A 23,016-nucleotide genomic window follows, 5' to 3' on the forward strand; every position below is an offset into this window, starting at 1 on the left:
AAATATTTCTAATAAATTAATTTATTCAAATGGATATGGTATAGTGAATCACCAATGTGAAGTATCTGTGGTCATCTTATTAATGTTTCTTAGAACTTAGTCTCAACGAGTTTGGCTGCGAGCCAACACCGGCACTGTGCCATTTTATATTCCACTGGATTTCCCTTTTTGCACATTATCATATTATATTCCTAAACAAAATGTACTCACATATCATGACCTTACATTAATATTTATTTTAGTTAGTATTTTTAATGAGATTATTCCATAATTTCTCAATTCGTAAACAGTACTTAAAAAATACAATAAAAGTTCTATAATAATATTTTAATACAAAATAATGCATGGTTTATTATACGTAAGTAATCGCACGCCAATTTTTTTAAAACAAAGTGTAGCTTTCAGTTTTATAACAAACGGTTTACCAGTATTTAGAAAATATAATATGTCGGTTCACTATTCGAGATACTGTGAGTCTAATTGAAAACCTCCTTCTATTTTGAAGTCATCTACAAACTGACTTGAATCTTATATTATTTTATACAAACAAACAGCTATTATATGCTATATATTTTGTATGTTACTGTATATTCCGTACAAAAAAATAATTGTCAGTTTTGTTTTGCAAGTGCTAGTATGGTGGTATATAAAAACTTCTCTCAGTAAACTCCTTTTTAGAATATACGTATAACAGACAACGGAAATATGTTTTCTAAACAAATTACAATGTTACTATTGTATTGCTATCAGAGTTCGATTATTAAATATATTTTACCATTTTATATCCACCGTCGTGTTGTTTGTGCCTACGCTGTATATTTTCTAAAATTTCAATTGTCTTTATTTTAACGTGTTTGTTGGCAATCTAAATTTTAGAATTATTTATTCGTGGTAATACAATTTCCCTATTACTTGCATAAGATTGTTTTTCAAGATTTTATTTGACCTAAAGGATGAACCTTTATACCATTTCAAATTCATGCATTAATTTTATACGCTCTCATACTTTACCGTTCCCGAGTTTAATATTGTACTACTTGGTGCCATCTCGTCTCGAAATATTTTGCCATTGTGTTGAGCGGTACGAGATATTGAATTGCAAGTAGTGGTGATCCGTTGTGCTTTGGTCGCTTTTGTTAGCATTATAAAAGTCAATTGTCGGAATCTTATTTTGCGAGTAATTTATTTCGGCAGTCATTGATGTTTAGACAGTAATTTCGTAAATAGTTTTATGTCGAGTTTAATGTTGTTTCGTAATTATTTAATAAATGTAACCAAATAATATATATTTCGAAAAGAGCAATGTGCACTAGATTTTTTTTATTCTGACGTGTATATAGCTAGCTGAGCACAAAATATTCTGCCGATATCACGTGTGAGAGAGATGACACATAAGATCACTAGCTGTACAATACGTATATCATTTGTATGTTTTGTAATGATCTCTTTAATGCCATGCATTAGAGATTCAATTAGCTTTATTAAAAACTAAATATCTATAAATTTCCATTATTTAGTAAATATGTACTTCGTATATTTAAATTTTAAATATCTCACAATATTTATCGAGGAAATGATTTACGTAGAAATGTTTTTCGTATTATCCAACTAAAAAGAAACTCCAAAACTTTATTTGTCTTTATTAGATACATAGCTCTGCGACTTCATTAATGTTATACAATGTGTTTGAATTATGTTAAAGCATGTAATATTTATAATATCTTAATGACATACATAATGATAGTTATCACAAGGTAAATATTGATCACAACACTCATATGATGAACACAACATAAATTCAACATTTTTTTGTCAGAAAGCGGTATATACAATGATAGCGTGACTCTTCTTCTGTCTTCCTGCTGTTTCACTAAATCTTCTTATATAATTATAATGATCAGTAATAATACATTTTGTAGGTGGGTACACTAAATACATAGTCCAGTGAGGAACCCCTGGACTGGAAGAAATGATTCTCGTATCTATAGACACGGCCTCTGTACCTGCATCAATAATTTTTCTCTCATTACGTTATTTGATTATTATGGAGAATCATTAAACTGATATGCGATGATATTATAATGATGATGATGAAAATTTATTATTAAGTAATGATTGACCAAGTTTTTGTTAAGCGATAAAAATAATGGTACGGAAAATATTGTTTAGGGCTAACTACGAAAATCGTTGGTTATAGAATCAAACGAAGTATTCGGTGCTAAGCGAGACCATGTAATTACACTTATGTTTAGAAAATGATGTGAAAGTTACGTAACGGAGTGCATCGACCCCGTCTAAATTTATATAGCAACGTTGTCCGGCGCGTTGGTGTGTTAATAAAATGCATTTCGAGTATTTTCTATTTGCATCTAGGTCAGGTGGAATTTTCAAAAGGCTTGTCATTTGCTATTTTAGCTTGTTGTTTTGCGTTTCAGGATAACTGATGCCTTGTTATAGCTAAATATTGGGTTTACATTTGAGTATTTGAAACCAATGATAACTAATATGCTTTGGAACAATATTTTTTTTTATCATTAAGGAAATGATCTACAAATGATTTACTATAAAGCTAACGCGTATTATGACGATTCGTAAATAATTCAGTTGTTTAGGATAAATATTTTTTATAAATATATCTTTAGTCTCTATATACGTATCTGTTTTAACGTAGGTAATTATATACAGTCAGAAAACGTATTCGAAATTTGAACGTATTGTTAGTAAAAATAAAAGACTGGAGAAATTGTCGTAATAATAAAAACGGTTGCTTTCGATATTGTTTCGAAATGAAGAAACGTATATTAAATTAGTGTTAAAATGAATGAATTATTGTGTAAGGCTATATGAGTTATTCTCGGTGCGCAGTTAAAAAGCGTAAGTAACACAAGTTTCAAAAGACGCACGCACGTCCGCTATGTTAAATATATATTAATAACTATACATCAAAATCAATGAGAAAACAGTTGTGCAAGTATCATTTACACTGTATTTTCATTTACCAAGAAATCTCTTAAAATAGTATATTGTAGCTGTATGAAAGGTTGTGTTTGATGTATATTAAAGATAAAATACTCACTTTGATCCAAGGGCAGTTTTCGTGTCGAGAACCTCTACAATATCTCCAGCTTTTAAAGATACCTCGTCATCCCCCGCCGCTGTGTAATCGGCTGTTGCCACGACTACGTCGTCTACCTGCAACAACAGAAAGAGGAATTGTTAATTTCGATATTATAGCACTATTGAATTGTTGTGTAAATTGTTTTGTGTATATTTTATTTGTCATTTTTGGTTTCAAAATATCTTTTATTTTACCTTAGATGGACTTCTGCTACACGTAGATCTAGATCTTGTTAATGACCTAGAATGATATCTTTCATAGCTCGGTGTATTTTTGACACTGTTCATCCTAGATCTAGTGTTTTCTCTATCAAGTAGTACGCCACTATATTTTTTATTCCAGCCACCGTATTTCGTAATTCTTTGATTTTGACTTATGTTACAATATCCAGTAAAACTTTGAAGATCTTCATCATTATCATCAAGAACAGGACAGCTGTACATACTAAATCTGTGAGCTGTAGGTTGACTTAAATTGAGAGCTGAGAAAACATGTAAGGGTTCAAAATGTCTTATGCCATTTTCATCGAGTACTGTATAGGCTACTTGACCAGTTAATACAGCCCGACTAGCTTCTCGTGGAACAACTGCTTGTAAACCTTTTTTCATTATTAGCAAAGCACCCGGATGTTTCTTTCGTTGAAACAGGAAATCTTCCATTGCAAGACTATTTTCAGGTTGAAGTAAGCTTAATGGAACGTCTTCTGATGTCAATAATGGTGGTTCTTCAGGTACAATCATAAGAGCGGCGCTTTCTCGTACCAAATCTCTGAGCTTGGGATCTGTGCGAGCAAGCTCTGCATCTGTTTCTAGTTTGCGTATCGCTGAATGCAAACTTGGGTTTTGTTCTGCTAGTTTTTTCATAACAGTCAACCTTCTTAGAATATTCATGCTTACATCATCACTTTCAATTTTGCTTATGGCTTTTTCGTTATCAATTACAGATAATAATTTCTTCGCAACATCACTTAATCCCAGTACTCTTGCTAGACCAGCAGATTGAATAATTGTTTCTTTTAGCAATTCTTTATTAGAGCCATCTATCACATTTTCCAATGTTTTGTTGCTACTTTCTTGTATAGCTGCGACAATCATTTTTTGTAAAGCTTCTGTAGCGTCATAGTCAGTTTTGACAAAAGATATTGAGTCAGAAATATTATTCATTATTTGATGAAGCAACATTGGATCATTTTTTGTAATATTTTTAAACGCAGGGCCAATGACTTCATTTTCTTGACTTAAAAACTCACTGAATTTATCAATCATTTGTTCTTCGGTAAGGGAATTTTTATCCAAGGCATTGTTTATGGCAAGTTTAATTAACTCCATCTTGGGGTTCGTGGAATTTTCTACAATTGCTTCGCTAAGTATTTCTTTGTCTTCTTCCCTTTGAAGAATTTTAAACATAGCAGATACAAAGTCCTCATCAATTGCTTTTCCTAAAATTGTATCAATCGATTTTAAGATATGATGATACTTTTCTTTTCCGTTATTATTATTTATTTCTTCATATTGTTCTGCTGTAACTAACGCTGCAAGTACGGCGGCTGCAATCGAATTTTTTACTTTCTCTTGGCGTGTATTTTCTTCTTGATCTTCACCATTATCTATACGATTTATCACATCCATCCTTTTTTTGTTTGCTCTACTTTTCTTTCCATCGACAATTAGTCCATTATCCTTATGATTAACATTAATTTCAGATTTCAAATGTACGCTCATCTCTATGATAGATGAAATTACATCCATTAATTGATTTGCTACTTCATCTTTCAAACCAAAGTCAGTGACAAAAGCTTTTAATGTTTCAGCATTTTTTGTTTGATTTAAAATTATATTAATTGCTGGTAAATCAGTAGGCACTTGTCTTCCAATCGACATACCTGCTTCAGATAGTTGTCTTAGCATTTTCGTATCAATTGTTAACTCTCCTTTAGTAGACGTAGTATCGTTCGGATTTGTTTTTACTTTCAATAATTTTAATTCTTCTGGTGTTACAACAAAACTTTGGACTGAGAATTCAAGACCTTCTTCGCCTTCAATTAAGTCAGGAGCGACGAATTTAAGCCCTTCCGGTGTTTGCACTATTTGACCGGGAACAAAAGTAACTCCTTGATCATCTGTTTCTATAACTCTTCCCGGAACAAATCTTGGTCCTTCATCAGTATCCACGACCTGACCGGGGACAAATCTTGAACCTTCATCTTCAGTGGATATTACTTGACCAGGTATGAATGTCGGTCCAGCTTTTGTATCAATAATTTGTCCTGGCACAAACCTGGGACCATCTATAGTATGAATAGTTTGACCAGGAACAAACTTTGGTCCACTTTTAGTATTTACTACCTGACCAGGAACAAATTTGGGACCATCAACCGTATCTACAACTTGACCAGGAACAAATTGTTCGCCATTTTCTGTAAACACTATTTGTCCTGGCACGAATATGCCTTCAACCATCATTCCAGGGACGAAACGAGACTGATTTGCTTCATTTTTAACGAGACGCCCAGGAACAACTTTGCCATCTAACTTTGGTATTCTAGGTCCTGGATAAAATTCTATACCATTCGATGTTTGAACCATATGACCGAAAACATACAAGGATTCTTCAGATAAAGAACAGGTTTTAATGTCAATTGGCAAGCCTGTTGGAGTGCTTTCTGTAAATGTTATGTCTTCGATCGATTTCGCGACTGAAAAGTCAACATGTCCATTTGATTGAACAATTGTTTTGCCAGGTAAAAACTTTTCACTGTGGCCTGATGTCACGATTTGCCCTTCAACGAATTTCGGACCATCAATAGTATCAACTGTGGTTCCGGGAATAAATTCTAAGTCATTTTCTCCCATTTTCGTTATACCTGGGACAAATAATGTTTCTCCATTAGTAGTAACTGTTTGTCCCGGTACAAATTTAAGGCCATTTGGCGTAGCTAATGTGGCCCCAGGAATGAAAAGTAACTCATCGTCCTGATGTACAACTTGTCCTGGAACGAATTGCCACTCATTATTTATTTTGGCATTTTGTCCCGGGGTGAAAATAATATTGCCTTTTTCTACAATTGTTTGGCCGGGAATAAACTGTACACCATCGGGTGTCATTATGGTTTGACCCGGAACAAATACATCTTCTAATCCATTATTTATAGATTTACCTGGTACAAATTTAAAACCTTCTTCTGACAATACAGTTTGGCCCTCTATAAAACGATAGGAATCGTCTTTATTTTTAACAGTCTGCCCACAAACAAATTCTTCTCCATTCGTTGTTTGCAAAACTTGTCCTACGAGGAAAAATGGTTCGTTAGTAGTTTCATTATTTATAAAATGACCCGGAATTAGGCCTGGTCCAGCAGGGGTATTTACACTTAACCCCGGAACAAACAAAGGCCCAGCAGGTGTTTCTACTGTCTGTCCTGGTATAAATATAATCCCTTGAGGAGTAGTTATATGTTGTCCAGGAATAAATTTCTTTGCTTTATCTATATCTAATGTCAGACCTGATATTTTACCAACTTTTTCCCTCTTTCCTTTTTTGATATTTTTAACGATGTCTGGTAAATTTTCAACGGTAGGTAACATATCAATTTTATTACATTCCAATAACTTTTCGGTCACATTTGAAGTTTCTACTAGGCGTTCTTCAGGTAAAGTAGTTACAGCAGATAATACTTCTTCAGATGGACGTGATTTTATAGGTTTCAAAGGGTTAACACAAGGAACACTCTCAAGGGTAATGGACACATCACAAATATTTCGATCCACTTCATAAATTTCTGTTTCACAATGATATGGTGTTATTTTGATAGGAGATGGTAAACTGGTTACTTTCGGAGTAAAAGATTCGTTCTTAATGTCTTTTTCAAATAAGTCCCAGTCCCAATTTTCGATAAGAGGATGGATTTGGTCTTTCCAGTCTCCACTACACCTGACAATGCTTGATTTTGAACGCATATGATTAAGATCAAAATTATTACATGAAAAACTCTTTATATCATGTTTTTCATGCTTAACTTCTTCCATCTTCGCTTTTTTGGCTAAACGATCTTGACGTAATTTTTCTTCTTCTAGTTCTTGTACTTCAGCCAACTTCTCTTTATTTTCAAATATTTTTTTCATTGACGACAGTCCTGCTGCTCGTTTCCTTTTCTTTTTTCTTTCTTCTAATTCCTCTAATTCTCTTTGTTTTAATACTTCAGCGTTTGGTCCCTCTCCTTCAAATATTTCTACTTCTTCCGTGAAGTCTTTAAAGTCCATAGAAACACTACGACCTTGTTTAGTTTTAATAAGAACAGTATCCGAATCCTTAGCAAGCATAACATCTCTAACATCACCATCGCGCACTGCTGCTTCCATGCGAGCGGAAAATACTAGACTGCATCTTCTTTCTTGAACGGTATACACATATCTTTTGTCGTCTGCAACTTGTTTTGTCAAAAGCATTTCCATTAAAGCTCTTTGAGCTTCAGTTGATCCATCCAAAATCGGGAATATATACCTATAATCCGGAAGAATTTCATGTTTTCTGTTTCCATAATTAATTTCAGGCGAGTAATGATGAGGGCCGAGTTCACCCGATACGTTAGTTATTTTACATTTAGTCTTAGCAGAGTTTGCGGTGAGTAAAACTGGAATGTAGTGATGTGAAGGTAATCCATATGATTTCCCTGTGATCCTGCAGCATCTTTTGGCATCAGCGGGCGAGATTGGCGCAAGAAGCGGAAAGTAATTTGGCTTAGGCAGCCCTCGGCTGCGGCCCGTTATCCTACAGAAAGACATCGCGAAATGCCTATTACGTTTTCATAATATTATTTGTTTACAAACTTAATCGAAGCCGGTTTTAAAAATACAATCTTTTTATTATATTATCGTAGTATCCGCGGCGTAAAAGCTGCGCGTGCGTCTGTTCCGGAGCTTACGAAGTGACTGCGAGAGCGTCGTCTCAGCGCAGGGCTTTACAGTTCGCGTCGGTTTGCACCTTCGCCGCGGGAGACGGTGTGCCGTATATTGTTCCGGTTAGGAGTTATTTATAATCATAAAGGGAGACGTATTTATTTACGCAGAATATATGACACGATTTCAAGATAAAAAACAACCAAAATATTCACTTACTGTCTTTCATCGAGACTAAGTGTAAAAGTAAAATAAATTGTTTTTGTTGTTTAAATATTATGAAATGAAAGTGTTTTCGTGTTTCAACGTGCCTGCGTAACGTAAACATTTGTATGCAAACGTATCCAGACATCTTCCGGCCAAAACGGCATCATACGGAAGCATAATGAAAAAAACGATCTTATGCTTTTTTTAACTAGAAATTGATCATATAAAAATATACTTATGTATATGAAAATATAGAATTATAATTTATAGAAAATATCATAATATATCAAAAATATTATAAGAATTAAAAATATCAGTAAGAAACAATTGATAAAACGTACATACGTCATTTCTTTGTCTGAATGTGTTTCCCAAACGTTTCAATCAATTTATTATATAAAACAATGAACCAACGTATAATATAGAGCTAAAATTAAATTGATGAAACGCAATAGGAGATTGTATCGAAGAATCACAAAGCGACCACGATTTATAAGTTTATTTCTAATTATATAAAAAGTCTTAAACAACGTTTTCTCGTGTATTTTTTTTATAGACTAGTTAAGCGGCCGTGCGAATGGGCCACTTTAGGGTAAGTCACCGCCACCCATAGAGTAAGAAATATTAACTTGCCCTACATAATCCGTACATCGCCAATTCGCCACCAGACTTGGAAACTAAATTGTTATGTTCCTTGTGCATGTAGTTACACTGGTTTATTCCCCTTCAAACCAGAACACAAAAGTCCTAAATACTGGTGTTTTGCCCTACCAACAAGTAAAAAGTTGTTAATATATTAGTTAAATTTGATTTTGTATAATGTACTGTACATTATACGAAATACGTTTTAATCCATTAATTTCACCTTTTATATATTATAAATTAATCAAATTATGTGATATCAAAGTCTGTACTATAAAAAAAAAGCTAAAAAGGCTCCCTCCCTATGACTGGTGAGTCACACTTTCGTATGATATGACAGAATGTATTCTTACTGTGCTATCGTGATTAAAAATAATAAAAAAATGTATGTAGGTATATAGCACCTATATTATATTGTATTTATATATAAATAAATTTAATATTATTGACATTTTATATATCTTTTTGTAATACTTATATATTTATTATTTTCTTTTCTTTTAATGTTAACATACATGTTACAAGTACACGCCATTAACTGCAGGTTCCACCTAATCCTATCTGTAAATCGTAGCAAGGTATCGACGACACAAACTTGCTTATTGTAGTACCACCGCAAATACAATTATGATATCGTTTCAGCAAAGAACCCAGTTATTGTACCAAGTTTGTAATATTTTTATTTTGCTGTAAATAAACTATTTTTCATTTTATTTTTTGTTGATTTTTGTAAGGTTCGATGTGTAAGGGACCAGCTGAAAACAAGCGCTTTGAATCGACTCAGCTATACTAAGCCGACGCTTCTTGTCGCACAATACTTTATATCAAATTAAGATTTTCGTTCTAGACATTTATTTTGTATAGTGCTAATAAGAATCATATTTTATTTAACATTATTCGTCTATATCCGGCGTAGATTATTCATGCGTAATTTTTTATTTTATTTTATTTTATTATAGCAATTAAATCACAGCAAATGATAATAATGATAAATATAAGTAATCGTGTGATTGAGATTAGCGGTAACAAAGGTTCACTTATTTGAGGGCGATTTCAGTTTTTTTTTATAGTATAGTTAGGCGGACGAGCATATGGGCTACCTGATGGTAAGTGGTCACCAACGCCTATAGACATTGACATTTTAAGAAATGTTAACAAATGTCCCACAGCTGGGCTAACCCCTCCTCTCCCTTTTGGAGGAGAAGGTATGGAGCTTATTCCACCACGCTGCTCCAATGCCGGTTGGTAGAATACACATGTGGCATAATTTCAATGAAATTAGATACATGCAGGTTTCCTCACGATGTTTTCCTTCACCGTCAATCACGAGATAAATTATAAACATAAAACAAAACAAGCTCATTGGCCAATATATGGACACGGCATGCCACACTCTGATGGAGTGTGCCGCTTGGGGGCCTCAGCGCCTTTCCCTGGCGACTTTAATCGGCGGAGACCTTTCGCTGCCGAGCGTGATAAATGCCATGCTCGGTAGCGAAAGGTGCTGGATGGAGATGGTCTCCTTCTGCGAAAATGTCATGTCGCAGAAGGAGGCCGCGGAGCGGGAGCGCGAGGAGAGTGCCTCCGCTGACCCGCTTCGCCGAAGAAGACCGGGGAGAAGACGCCGGCGCTATGCGCATCTTCTCCTCCCGCCGTGAGTGTTGCTGGGGTTAGGGGGTTTTTGTACCCTGAGAACCCCCTAGGATTTGGAGGCCTGCAGAGGCGGGCCAACCGTCGGGGCGTCACGGTAGTATGCGCAAGCGATCCCGTGACGCCCCTCGAAAAGGCGGTGTGGGTACCGCTGGTTTTTAGTGGGTATTCCGGCGCATATTTGGCGCCGGCGAGTCCCACATACCCCCCCACTTCAAGTGGGGGAAACGCGTAATCGCGTTTTTCCAGCGAAAAAAAAAAAATATGGTGTATATGTATCTTAGCTAAGCCGAAACATTGTATATGAAACTAGGGTTCAATGCTAAGATAATTTACTTACATAAGAATTATTTACTTTGAAGATTTAAATACCAGATACTATACAAATGAACACTGCGTGAAGCGGTGGTGTAAATGCTAGCAGCATTTCCGTTTCATCGCAATTCCGATTCATAGGGTGGAAACGAGAAGACAACGTAATGAGCCAGATATATATTTTTTTTCATTTATACTTTAAAGTCCAAAAGGCTGAATAAATGGAATAATTTTCTCCACTCAATGTTTATAATAAAAATTTAATAAAATCATCAACGTCAGGTTTCGCAAAAAAACTGTAACCTTTTCATCAACTTTAATATAATAAGGGTCATCAACCGTATCTGCGAGTCAACTCATGGACGAAATATGTGACAAAATAAACTTGTATAAATCTTTATTTATCGTCTTTGACACTTGACGGCAGCGGACGGCTAACCTCGTAGCGGTTAACCGTTGTGTGTTTACGAGTCATCTCGAGCGCTGGACCTTCAAGTTGAAGCGAGCGTGAGAAGCTATTTCTGTTCCGCCCAATGTTTTACCTGTACGTCGAGAAAGTTCGCAAACACTTCAGTATTTAGTGTGAAATGTTTAGAAACGAGATGACTTCGCTATTTTGTTCAAATATACATTATGTATTTATATTTATAGTATCGATGTAGGGGATGTGCATAAACTAAAGAACAAACATATATGCAAATTATAATTAAATTGGTTTGAATTAAATTCGATAATTTTTGCTACATACTACTTGTTTAATATGAAACTTACATATTATTTTCTAAAATAATAGTTAAAGGATATATTATAAGTATAAAGTACTTACTTCAGTTAATATGTGTCAGTCAGACAGTTATTCATTTAAATATGTATATCTATATACATATTATCGGCGTAAATGACATTTTACTTTTTTTTTTAAATTAATAAATAACAAAAATAACCTAATCTACAAAACTTGATATGTAGTTTCAGTATCCAATCGTTTGATATGTATACATATAAATATTTTATTTAATAAGATATGTTCGCAGTGATACAACTTTCTGAAATCCGAATAAAATTTGGGTACATTATTTCTGAAGTCTGTGACATTAAATGAAGCTTTGACAAACGTATATATACTAAAGCTCGACCTTCGCAGTGCGGAGAATATTTTCTAAATAGATAACTTCTCACCTTCACATTGTCATCGCAAAGAGATCATAATCTCATACAGCAGTTTTGTTTAGACGCGGACTGACTTAATCAACGATTTAAAAAATAAACGACATTTGAAATGAGATCGTGGGCTTCTAATTAACCATATTCTGTTTGCGGTTTCTCACTAGTCATAGCGTGATTATAAAACCAAGAAACCATCTCTGTAAATGGTCGATCTAACACAAATAGCATTTAATAAATTAAATAGCATTAAAACGCGACTTCACTCGCGGGTTTAAAAAAATATGTTAGGTAACCGCGAAACTTAGTTATAATCGAAATATATAATAATAACATTTTCGCAACTCCTTTCTTAAAACGCACGCACTAAACAAAAGTCAATTCTATTTTGAATATCTCTGTCTTAAAGTATAAGGTTATATAAACAATTAACGTATACGAGTATATAGAGGAAAAGTATGCTCTTCTGAGAAAAGGAAATTTTGGCCAAAGCAGCCAATCTCTAGGTCTACAGGAGCAAACAGAGGTCGAGTCTATTTCTACTATATTTTAGTTCTAAGCAGTAAATCAAGTTTTTTTTTTTTCGTAGTAGTAAACATCAGCACATCGGCTCAAATATTCTAAAAATTTCCGGTTACACAGAATATACGATAAACTGAAAATAGCGTAACATTTCAAAAATAGACATTCAATATCAATTTCTTAGACATATTTCCTGGCTGCCCAGTTGCCCAATCTTAAAGAGAGATTAACCAACTGGGCATGATATATTCTTATAATCCGATGAACCGGCAATCCGATACGACCAGAAGAAGTACAGGCGCAGGAACAACGGCTTTACGTACTTTTCGAGGCATGGGAGTGAATACACTTCTTACTTCTAGATTCCGAGCTAACCAAAATACTAATAACTTTTCACTGGCCGTCCTGGGGTAACCCCAGACCTAGGAACCTGCGGCCTTAGACTAACGAGGCAGTCATACATTAAGTGTATATAGTATAAAATACGGTATAAGTACGGTAAAGTTTTATTAATTTCCTCCTTACTGATTCTAAAGCGATTAAAAATAGAAAAACGAAAAATATAAAAAAAAAAAAAAAACAAAAATAGGATCCCTCTTCTATTTGATTTTTTTAATGTATATAAAGACTTCATAAAGTTAATTATATTAAAAATTAAAGTGATTGATTAAGAAGATATAACATATTAAGGGCAGTAACTTTGTTATGTAAGTAAATTTACTAAATTCATGTTGAAATATCGTTTTTAAATAAAACATTCAATTATTATCGATGAGCCGGTTGGCGTGGTTGGTGAATGCTTGCCTTTCAAGCCGAAGGTTGTGGCTTCGATTCCTACCCAGGACAGATATTTGTGTGCATGAACATGTCTGTTTGTTCTGAGTCTGGGTGGTATATAAGTATGTATTTACAAAAGAAAAATAGAATATGTAGTATATCAGTTGTCTGGTTTCTATAGTACAAGATCTGTACAAGCTTAATTTGGCATCAGATGGCGATGTGTGAAAAATGTCCCAGGATATTATTATTATTATATGTTATTATTGTGTTTTTCCTTTATTACTTATTATGTTACCTACTGGCGTTTTACCTGTAACATTTCAACTTCACCTTCATCTATCTCTAATATTATACTATTATAATTATAACTGTCTATTAATTTATTATTTGTCCAGCGAAATACTAATTACGTGGGTTGTCCGAGGAAATTTTTTCTCATTATTTCATCACCGTTGTTCTGAGTAAACAAGAAAACCGAATGATTCACCACGAAACCATTATCTGATTAAGCGTTCGGAGTGTTTTTCTCGCAACAAACAACACGCCGAGATATTTTTCTAATAATCGACTCATAAACGTGATATTACTTTCCTACGGTCAAGGAAAATGCCATGAATATTTCAATTTTTAAAATTGTTGATGACGTATAACAGGAAAGCGACTTTTGTTATTTTACATATTGTATACATGGGCAGTTAAATGTTCATAATCTGTCACTGGCTCACTCACCCTTCCAACTGGAATACAGCAATACAATTTTCACTTCAGCGGTAGGATAAATTGTGTGCGCTGCACACATGGGCTTGCTCAAAGCCCTGATGTATTAATTTTTATCACCTATGTACGCAATACATAGGTATTAAAAACCTGGGATAAGCTCGGTTCTTAGGATAAATTAAAAAACTACTACCAGCAAAACTCAATCAATCAAGATCAATAGCAGCAGTTCAACACAAATCAATTTTAATCAATTTTGTATATGAATGGGAAGGCCTCTGTTTATATACATTATTATTATTATTTATTTATAATTATATATTATATTAGGTAAACAATCGACCTTGCTCGTACCGAAGGTCTATCACGTAAAAGTGTTCTGTACGTAGGAATATCACAGAAGCTTAATTGTGTAATCCTATTTTGGTTTTGTTATATTTTATATAATACTTAATACAATAAGGTATGTATATTAAGATTTTTTTCTTATATAGAATAGGTAGATAGGCGGACTATATGGGCCACCTGATGGTAAGTGGTCCTAACGCACATAGACATTGGCATTGTAAGAAATGTTAACCATCGCTTACATCGTCAATGTGCCACCAACCTTGGGAGCTAAGATGTTATGCCCCTTGCCCCTGTAATTACACTGTCTCACTCACCCTTCAAATTGAAACACAACAATACCAAGTACTGCTGATTTACGGTAGAATATCTAATGAGTGGGTGGTACCCACCCAGATGAGCTTGTACAAAGCCCTGTAGTACCACCGGTCGACTGTTAGAGTACCAAACAAATAAATAAATAAAAACTGTCGTGAATTTTCTTGTAGTTAATATGGAGTCAACAAAATCTTTAAATAAGGTTTCCATAGCGTAGCGATCATTTCTATAGTTCCACCTTTATTGATATTTAGTATAATATCTCAAAAAATATCAATCATATAGACGTACTCATACTAAATACTCCCTGAAACTCAAGACTATCATCATGTCCTGTTAACATTGTGGCTATAGTTGCACATCCTGGGGTACCGGGTTCAAATCGAGTCGTGAGTAGAGTCAATAGAAAGTTTTCGATTTTTTTTACCGCGACATGTAGTAAAGAAGTTGTTAAGCTATTACGTCGATGCCTGATCTCTTTATGGTCATATCAGATTGCCATCCTTCGTACTTATTGTGAGAGTGAGGAAATAGAGAGTGCATCTGTGTTTGCGCACGCACTTGTTTTAAAACATTGTCTGCGCAGTTATAGTCATGGCGGAAATTCGGTAAAGCCGACTTCATTCCCATTTTAAGCAAAACACGATAGTTCGTTTTCATTAAATGTGTTAAAATCAAGATAGCAAGAATCAAGATAGAAAGAAAAGATAGGCAGCTGTATAATAAAAATTCGTAGCAAACAGTGGCGCATTCGACTTATTACAGTTTATTAGCACCGGCCATTTGTTATATTTTTATAATATGACATGTTTTATTATCTTCTTGAAAGTATAATGGCATTTTCGTTCGTCATACTTTTCCGTGAGTATATGGAACGTGTACTTATTTAGCCCTACGATGTTTTATGATCTGGAATTTAAAACCCTACTTAAGATAACTATAATTAAAACACAAATTAGACGCAAAAAATGACTAAAAAGTAAAAAAAAAAAAACATTTTTGTTTGTTGGCCTTTTAACTTTAATATACGTAAAATCGAACCTGTAAAAGTTGGCACCTTTGTCAAATAAGTAATGGGCTCATGTTCTTTAAGCTCCTGACTCTTACAAAATTTTTAAGTGAGAAACATCTTGATGGCATCACGTTTCAAACAGAAGAATCCGCATCATAATCGGTATATTCTTTTTTTTTTTTTTTTATGTCGCCGGGAGGGCAAATGACTCTACTCCACCTGATGGTAAGTGGTAGTAGAGTCCAAACGCGACGACGGCCAGTACAGACGGGAAAAACGTTCTGCACTAGCCGCCTTCGCCCTGCCGGCCCGCAAGATGCCTCTTCACGCCTCGTTTGAAGGAACCCGGGTTGTAAGAGGAGGGGAATACGTGAGCTGGTAAGGAATTCCATTTTTTGGAAGTGCGACAAAGAAAGGAGTTGCCAAATTTCTTTGTTCGCGATGGAATTGATGTCACAGTTAGGCGGTGACATCGAGAACCAGCTCGCGTGGACTTAAGAAGGAAGGGGGAAGCAGGAATTAGAGAGAATAATTCCTCAGAGCACTCGCCGTGATACAGTCGATAGAAAGCGCTCAGTGCTGCTATCTCACGACGCAATTGTAAAGGTTCAAGGGTGTTTGTGACCTTTACGTCGCCAATAATGCGTACGGCACGTCGCTGCAACCGGTCCAAGGCCTCAAGTAGGTACTTAGCGGAGCCATCCCAAAGGTGCGAGCAATATTCCACGCAAGACCGTACCTGTGTTTTGTACAGCAGGCACAGTTGTTGTGGCGTGAAAAAGCGCCGCACCTTGTTCAGAACTCCGAGTTTCCGTGAAGCTGTTTTTATAACAGCCTCGATGTAATCCCTTGGACTAAGGTCGCAGCAAACGTCAATCCCCAGCATGGCGATTTTGCTTTGCATCACCAGCGGAGTACCACAGAGGGAGGGAAGAGGGGAAAATGTTGACTTTTTCGCCGTGAGAGCGCATACCTGTGTTTTCTTGGCATTAAACTCAACAAGATTATCAGAGCCCCATTTGGCGATGAGATCTAACGTCCTATCGAGTTCAATGACAAGATTCTCCCGCCTCTCCTCAGTTTCCGCCCGCCCAGCCACTGCGCGTCCGTGGTATCCACCATGCACTGTACTATCATCTGCATAGCAATGTATGTTCCCAAGGGAGAGCATATCATTGATATGCAAAAGAAAGAGTGTGGGAGATAGCACAGATCCCTGGGGGACCCCAGCATTCACAACATAGAATTGTGAAGCGCAACCATCTACTAAAACACGAAGGCTACGCTTGTGTAGGAAGCTGGCAATCCAGGTGCATAGCTGAGCAGGCAGATTTAGGTCGAAACCCGTACTGACGATCATTAATTAGACAGTGATCTTCTAGGTAATGGATCAGTTGGTTGTTTAAAATCCGTTCCATCACCTTACAAAGTACTGAGGTGATAGCTATTGGTTGATAATTTGCCGGGTCAGACCGATCCCCTTTTTTGGGAACCGCTTGCACATTAGCTCTTCTCCAAGCCTCCGGCACACTTCCCGAAGAGAGAGAAAGTTGGAACAGGCGCGTTAACACAGGAGACAGCTCCGCTGCGCACTTCTTCAGCACTATGGCTGGTATTCCATCGGGACCGCTAGCTTTCCGTACATCAAGTGATTGCAGCTCCGCACGCACATCACGTTGCCTGATTTTAATGTCAGGCATCGTATGGCCACATGCAGGTATTGTAGGTGGCAGTGCACTACAATCATCGATGACGGAATTGTCGGCAAAGAGTTTAGCCAGGAGATCAGCTTGCTCTTGCGGACTGTGAGCTAGCGATCCGTCCGGATTTCTGAGCGGTGGCAGCGAAGGTTGGCAGAAATTGTTTTGCACAGACTTGGTCAGACGCCAGAAGCTACGGGAGCCCCTAGGATGCGAAACAAGGTCATGACCAATCTGTACAATGCGCTGTGCATCCGCTCTCGTGTATGCCTTTCTACAGGACTTGGAATTTTTATTATAGTTTGCTTTCAGTGAGTCAATGTTAGATGCCCCGCTAATGCAGCCGTTGATCCACTTGCGATATGCCGCCTGCTTAGCTGATACAGCATCGGCACATTCACGAGTGAACCAACGGTTACGCGTACTCCTACTGACGAGATCTGAGCTAGGAATGTAGTATTCCATTCCCAGCATGATCTCGCCAGCAACAGCAGCGGCACTAGCTGTCGGGTCATTCCCATTGAAGCAACGTTCCTTCCAAGGGACCGGCGCATAGTAATCGCGCATACCGTCCCAATCCGCCGACTTATAGTGCCAAACGCGACGTTTGCATACCGCTAGTGGCGGCAGCTTGGCCTGTGGCACTCTGGTAGAAATAAGGCTGTGATCCGAAGAGCCAAGAGGAGCCTGAACCATAACCTGATATTCCACCAGGTGAGAAGTCAGCAGAAGGTCCAGTAGAGAAGGTGCTTGCCCATCAATGTCTGGGATCCTGGTGGGCTGATCAACCAGTTGGGTCAAGTCATGTGTGAGAGCAAAAGCATGAGCAGTCCTTCCAGCATGGTCAGTTTTGAGGAATTTCAACCAGGATTCGTGGTGAGCATTAAAGTCCCCCAAAAACACCAATTCCGCGTTAGGAAATTGCTCTTGCGCAGCATCTGCCACCCGACTAAGATGGTCAAATAATCGGCTTGTCTCCAAGGAATTTCGTATAGGAACTACAATACCACAGACAGACATACAGATATACACGTTAAACTTGTATCACCCCTCTTTTTACGTGGGGGGTTAATAAACAGGAAAAATTTATGTTAATCCTTTTGGTAATAATTGAATAAATTACTTCATATCAAACAAAGTGAAATATTGTTATTTAAAAAAAAACATGATATGTAATTAAAGTAATTAAATTGTTTAATATTAAATAAATGCAATATTACACGAAGGTTTTTTTAGCAGTGATTTAATATATTCAATTTTTAATTTGCACCTTTTACTTGTGCCAAGAGATGCGCAAAAAGTATTCCTAAACTCGAGTAGAGGCGACAATTTGACATCTGTCAAATTTTAAATATGGCAGAAAAAGTGACAGCTAGTACTCTAAATAAGAGATGAAAGAAAACTCGTCCAAAATCAAGATGTCATAAATAATCTTTTGTAGTAAGCGACTGTAAATTATAAAGTCTTCTTTGTAAGAGATTGTCTATCAAATTGGATGCGTTTCAAAGAGAACCGACCTAGTTGCGAATATCAGGCTTAAATGTAGTGCGTCTATTTAGAGTTTTCCTAGAATAAATAAAATCTCAACTTTTTTGTGTTTTGTTTGCAAACGTGTCTAGAAATTTTAAGATACATTTTTATGTTATTTTGTTTTTCTTTTAATTTTTATTTATTATATCAGTTTTTATTAATATGTTTCGAATATAATTTATGAGGTGTTAGTATATCAAGTAGGCCATTGTAAACACTTATGAAATGCTTTGATTTGGTGTATACGAAAGCAAACAAGAAATTCTATTATTAAAAAAAAATACAATAAGTGCTACATTTCAGTGGAAAGTTTTTCTTTTAAGCTTTCGCTATACTTAGCTGTTAGCTACTAAATTCAAATTAGTTCTTGCGACCTCATGTTTAAAAGAAACTACTTTTTTGGCTAGGGGTGATGAAATAACAGAATAAAGAAGTTTTTCATTTATTTATATACACGACAATATTGAATTACCAAGTAGAGTCAATGCTAAAAAAACAACCAAGCTTAAGACTAACGGAAAATGAAAGTATAATTTTAAAAAATTATAACAATATAATAATAATAATAATAATATGCTGGGACATTTTTCACACACGGCCATCTGATCCCAAATTAAGCTTGTACAGATCTTGTACTATGGAAACCAGACAACTGATATACTACCTAACTGATATACACCCAGACTCAGAACAAACAGACATGTTCATGCACACAAATATCTGTCCTGGGTGGGAATTGAACCCACAACCTTCGGGTTGAAAGGCAAGCATCCACCAACCATGCCCAGCGGCTCGTCAAAATGTATGTATGTATGTTACATGTAATATCATTTATAAATACAAACAAACATATATAGGCTGAAATCAATGTTTTCCATTATATCTGACTCCGTACCCTCTTTAGGCTTAGACAAAGAGTAGAACTCTCATAAATATAACAAAGTATTGTCGACAGCAATTTGCTTTCAAGTCATCTACAGCTTCAATAAATCACTTCGTACGATTCGATATATGAAGTAGCATCAAGTAGAATTGGGTCGGATCCAAACTAATTATATGAACGTAAATCCATCTCGTATTGCTACAACCCTTTGAGTGTACGCCATTAATCCACAGACGACGTTACAAGGAAACTAACCGATAAATGTGATGAACTGTGGTAAGTAGACCAGAGACTATATAAGAACTGTACAAAGTCAATTTATTGAGTTCAGTAGATAACTTATTACGCAATCTACATAAAGTTTTTTTAATTTATTTTACGCTAGCTTTTCTTCGCGGTTTTACCCGCGTAGTTCCCGTTCCTGTCGAAATACGATGATAAAATATAGCCTATGTTACGCGCTGATAATGTAGCTTTACATTGGTGATTTTTTTTTTAAATCGGTAAATTGGTTTTGGCGTGAAAGCGTAACAAACAAATTTACTTTTTTGTATTTATAATATTAGTTAGGATATCGTCATAGTATACAGTTATAGGTGATAGGTGTTAGCGATGGAATTAATTTTACAAGAAACATAATATTTTTTTATGAGAGTTAATTGAAGTTATATTAAACAGGTACAGTAGCAACATGTTTATATTATAATTAAACTATCAACCCGATCTGACTTCGCACGGATGCAATTTACTAATAAAGAATTTAGAAGTGCGCTAAGCAACAATATAATGTAGGTTTATTTATTTCATAACGTTTATTTATTAGTTTATATAAATACCTCATACATGAGCAGTTTGATATATATAGGGCTAGTGGTAAGAACGCGTGAATCGTAACCGATGATCGTGGGTTCAAACCCGGGCAAGCACCACTAAATTTTCATGTGCTCAATTTGTAATAAATTTGATTATAATTCATCTCGTGCTTATACGGTGAAGGAAAACATCGTGAGGAAACCTGCATGTGACTAAATTCACTGAAATTCTACCACGTTTGTATTCCACCAACCCGCATTGGATCAGCGTGGTGGAATAAGCTCCATACCTTCTCCTCAAAAAGGGAGAGGAAGCCTTAGCCCAGCAGTGGGACATGCACAGGCTGTTACTGAGCAATATGAATAACGTCAAAATTTAATTTGAATCTTTATTTCATTCTGAAACATTGATCTCAAAATTTGCCCAACGCTTATTATTTATTTACAATCAACCTATTTTTATAAAAAAGTGATATTTTATCAAACTTCTGCCATAGAGAAGTATAACATTATTATATATTTCAATGTTTTGTGAGTTTGTTTCTAGTATTCCATAACCGATTTAAATAACTGATTTTAATATTTTTCTATTAGATGTCTGTTTGCTATTCTCATAATCTATTTATTTTTAATTATATCATGGTGAACGTTTGAGACTCTGATGTCATAACGTCATACACATTGACAGAACACGCCAACGACGACCAGCTTGGCGCAGAAGTGATGCATTTTATTTTCGAAGAAGGCCAACAACCAGCCTGACGATAAATAATTCAATTTGAATTCAGTGCAAAAATGTAACGAAATTATTGACGACATCTTGCGAGTAAAACATGTTTTATATAATAATTCTTAAGTCTTGTTTCTCCGTAGCGTAACACCGGATGTACGAATGATGACGCTACAAGGCTAAATCTTAAATATAAAATTATAAATATGCTGTTAGCAATCCGATACAACTGGAATAGGACCGGGCCCTACCGCTTTACGTGTTTTCCGAGACATGGGAATGTAACGCTTCTTAACAAAAAAAGTTCCCCAAATCATGTTTTGAACCGAGATTAAAGACAGACTTTTATGCTCCCCACAAGGCAATGAAGCAATGGCAGATGTTTTTGAAATTAACATTTTTTTACTTATGAAATCAGAATAAAGTATAACGCTTTACAATGTAAGTAAGGTTTCAATCGTTTTTTGACACAAACAATCCCTTCTTACGTCACATTCCCTATAGTGCATAGAAACCTACCAATTAATATTTAAATTAAATTTAAATGAAAAGCAAAGAGCACTTGCTTATTAAACATATCGCAATAACAAGTTGCAAATCCTAAAATAAAGCAATCAAGGACACAGTAACCGAAACATCGTTCAGGTGTGCGATTTCAAAGAAACAAACCAAAATAATCTGAACTTCACTCTGGACCGTCAGATTGTATTTTAGGACGAATATTTTTATACGACAGAAGTAAGCGATGTTCTCTTTAGAAAATTGTGGTCGCATTTCTCTTTATTTGTTTATGGATTTATTGCTCGCCCTAAATTTGCTTCGTGATAAAATATTGGAGACGTGTCAACTTTGATGGATATGTTGGTTGTTAATATTTTAACTGGTTAGCAGGGGTGACTTGGTTATTTCCGGCGTATATTATGGTATTGTAATTTTATTAAAAAAATAAAGTGTGTTGTATCAAAACGTCCTTGAAGATACTCATATAAGTTCATGATAATTAGTCCAACGGTGTCGAACTAAAAGTTATTTCAAAAACATAAATGTTATCTAGAATTCAATATGTGAACGCATCTTTTTTAACTGTACTTGTAAATAAGACTTTTCATTGACTGTAGATATTCTATATGAGAATTATTTGTGGTTATTTATTGAAATGATGTAGAAATCATCGGAACTGTTAGCACCACATATACAACTTAAAAAGATAAAATATATTGCCATATAAAAACTAAGAATCCAGAATAAAAACTAAAACCCCAGGAATCAATATGACACGAAAATTTTAATGCTCCATTCAATACAGCGGTTGTTATAAGCGTCATTTTCACGGTCTTACAAGAATAAGAAGATATTTCTTCGTTGTGCTTTAAATAAAATCAAAGGGTTTTTTTTAAATCAGTTGTTATTCTTTTTAACTTCCAGACAGAACTATTTGTACAAAGGTCAATAAGTTACAAAATATTACAATTCTGAACATATATTTATTATTAGTTAACTAGTTCAGGGTTGACGGACGGTTCTCAGTTGAAATAATAAATGATTTCTGGGAAACCTACACGTAACACTGTTCTTGACGCATATGCGATATGGAAGGAAATTATAATTGGATTTCATTTGTTTCGAAACAAGCGCTTCGTTGTTTGAAATGTAAAGGATTATTATTCAAACAG

The 23,016-nt window shown here is 35.4% G+C and overlaps 1 protein-coding gene across 11 annotated transcripts in view; it reads right to left on the reverse strand.

The window, feature by feature from the left end:
- LOC126771012 (obscurin) overlaps window positions 1–23,016 on the reverse strand; it is a 113,930-nt gene that overhangs the window by 70,723 nt on the left and 20,191 nt on the right. For 6 of the 11 annotated variants that reach the window (XM_050490737.1, XM_050490710.1, XM_050490719.1 and 3 more), the window contains exon 3: window positions 3,077–3,192. In XM_050490737.1, the coding sequence (XP_050346694.1) occupies window positions 3,077–3,192 (116 nt within the window). Of the gene's footprint in view, window positions 1–3,076; window positions 3,193–3,312; window positions 8,116–23,016 lie in introns of those variants that run through there. The other 5 variants (XM_050490657.1, XM_050490666.1, XM_050490647.1 and 2 more) reach the window with 3 other exon arrangements.

Source organism: Nymphalis io, chromosome 1, assembly GCF_905147045.1.
Source record: "Nymphalis io chromosome 1, ilAglIoxx1.1, whole genome shotgun sequence".
Classification (NCBI taxonomy): domain Eukaryota; kingdom Metazoa; phylum Arthropoda; class Insecta; order Lepidoptera; family Nymphalidae; genus Nymphalis; species Nymphalis io.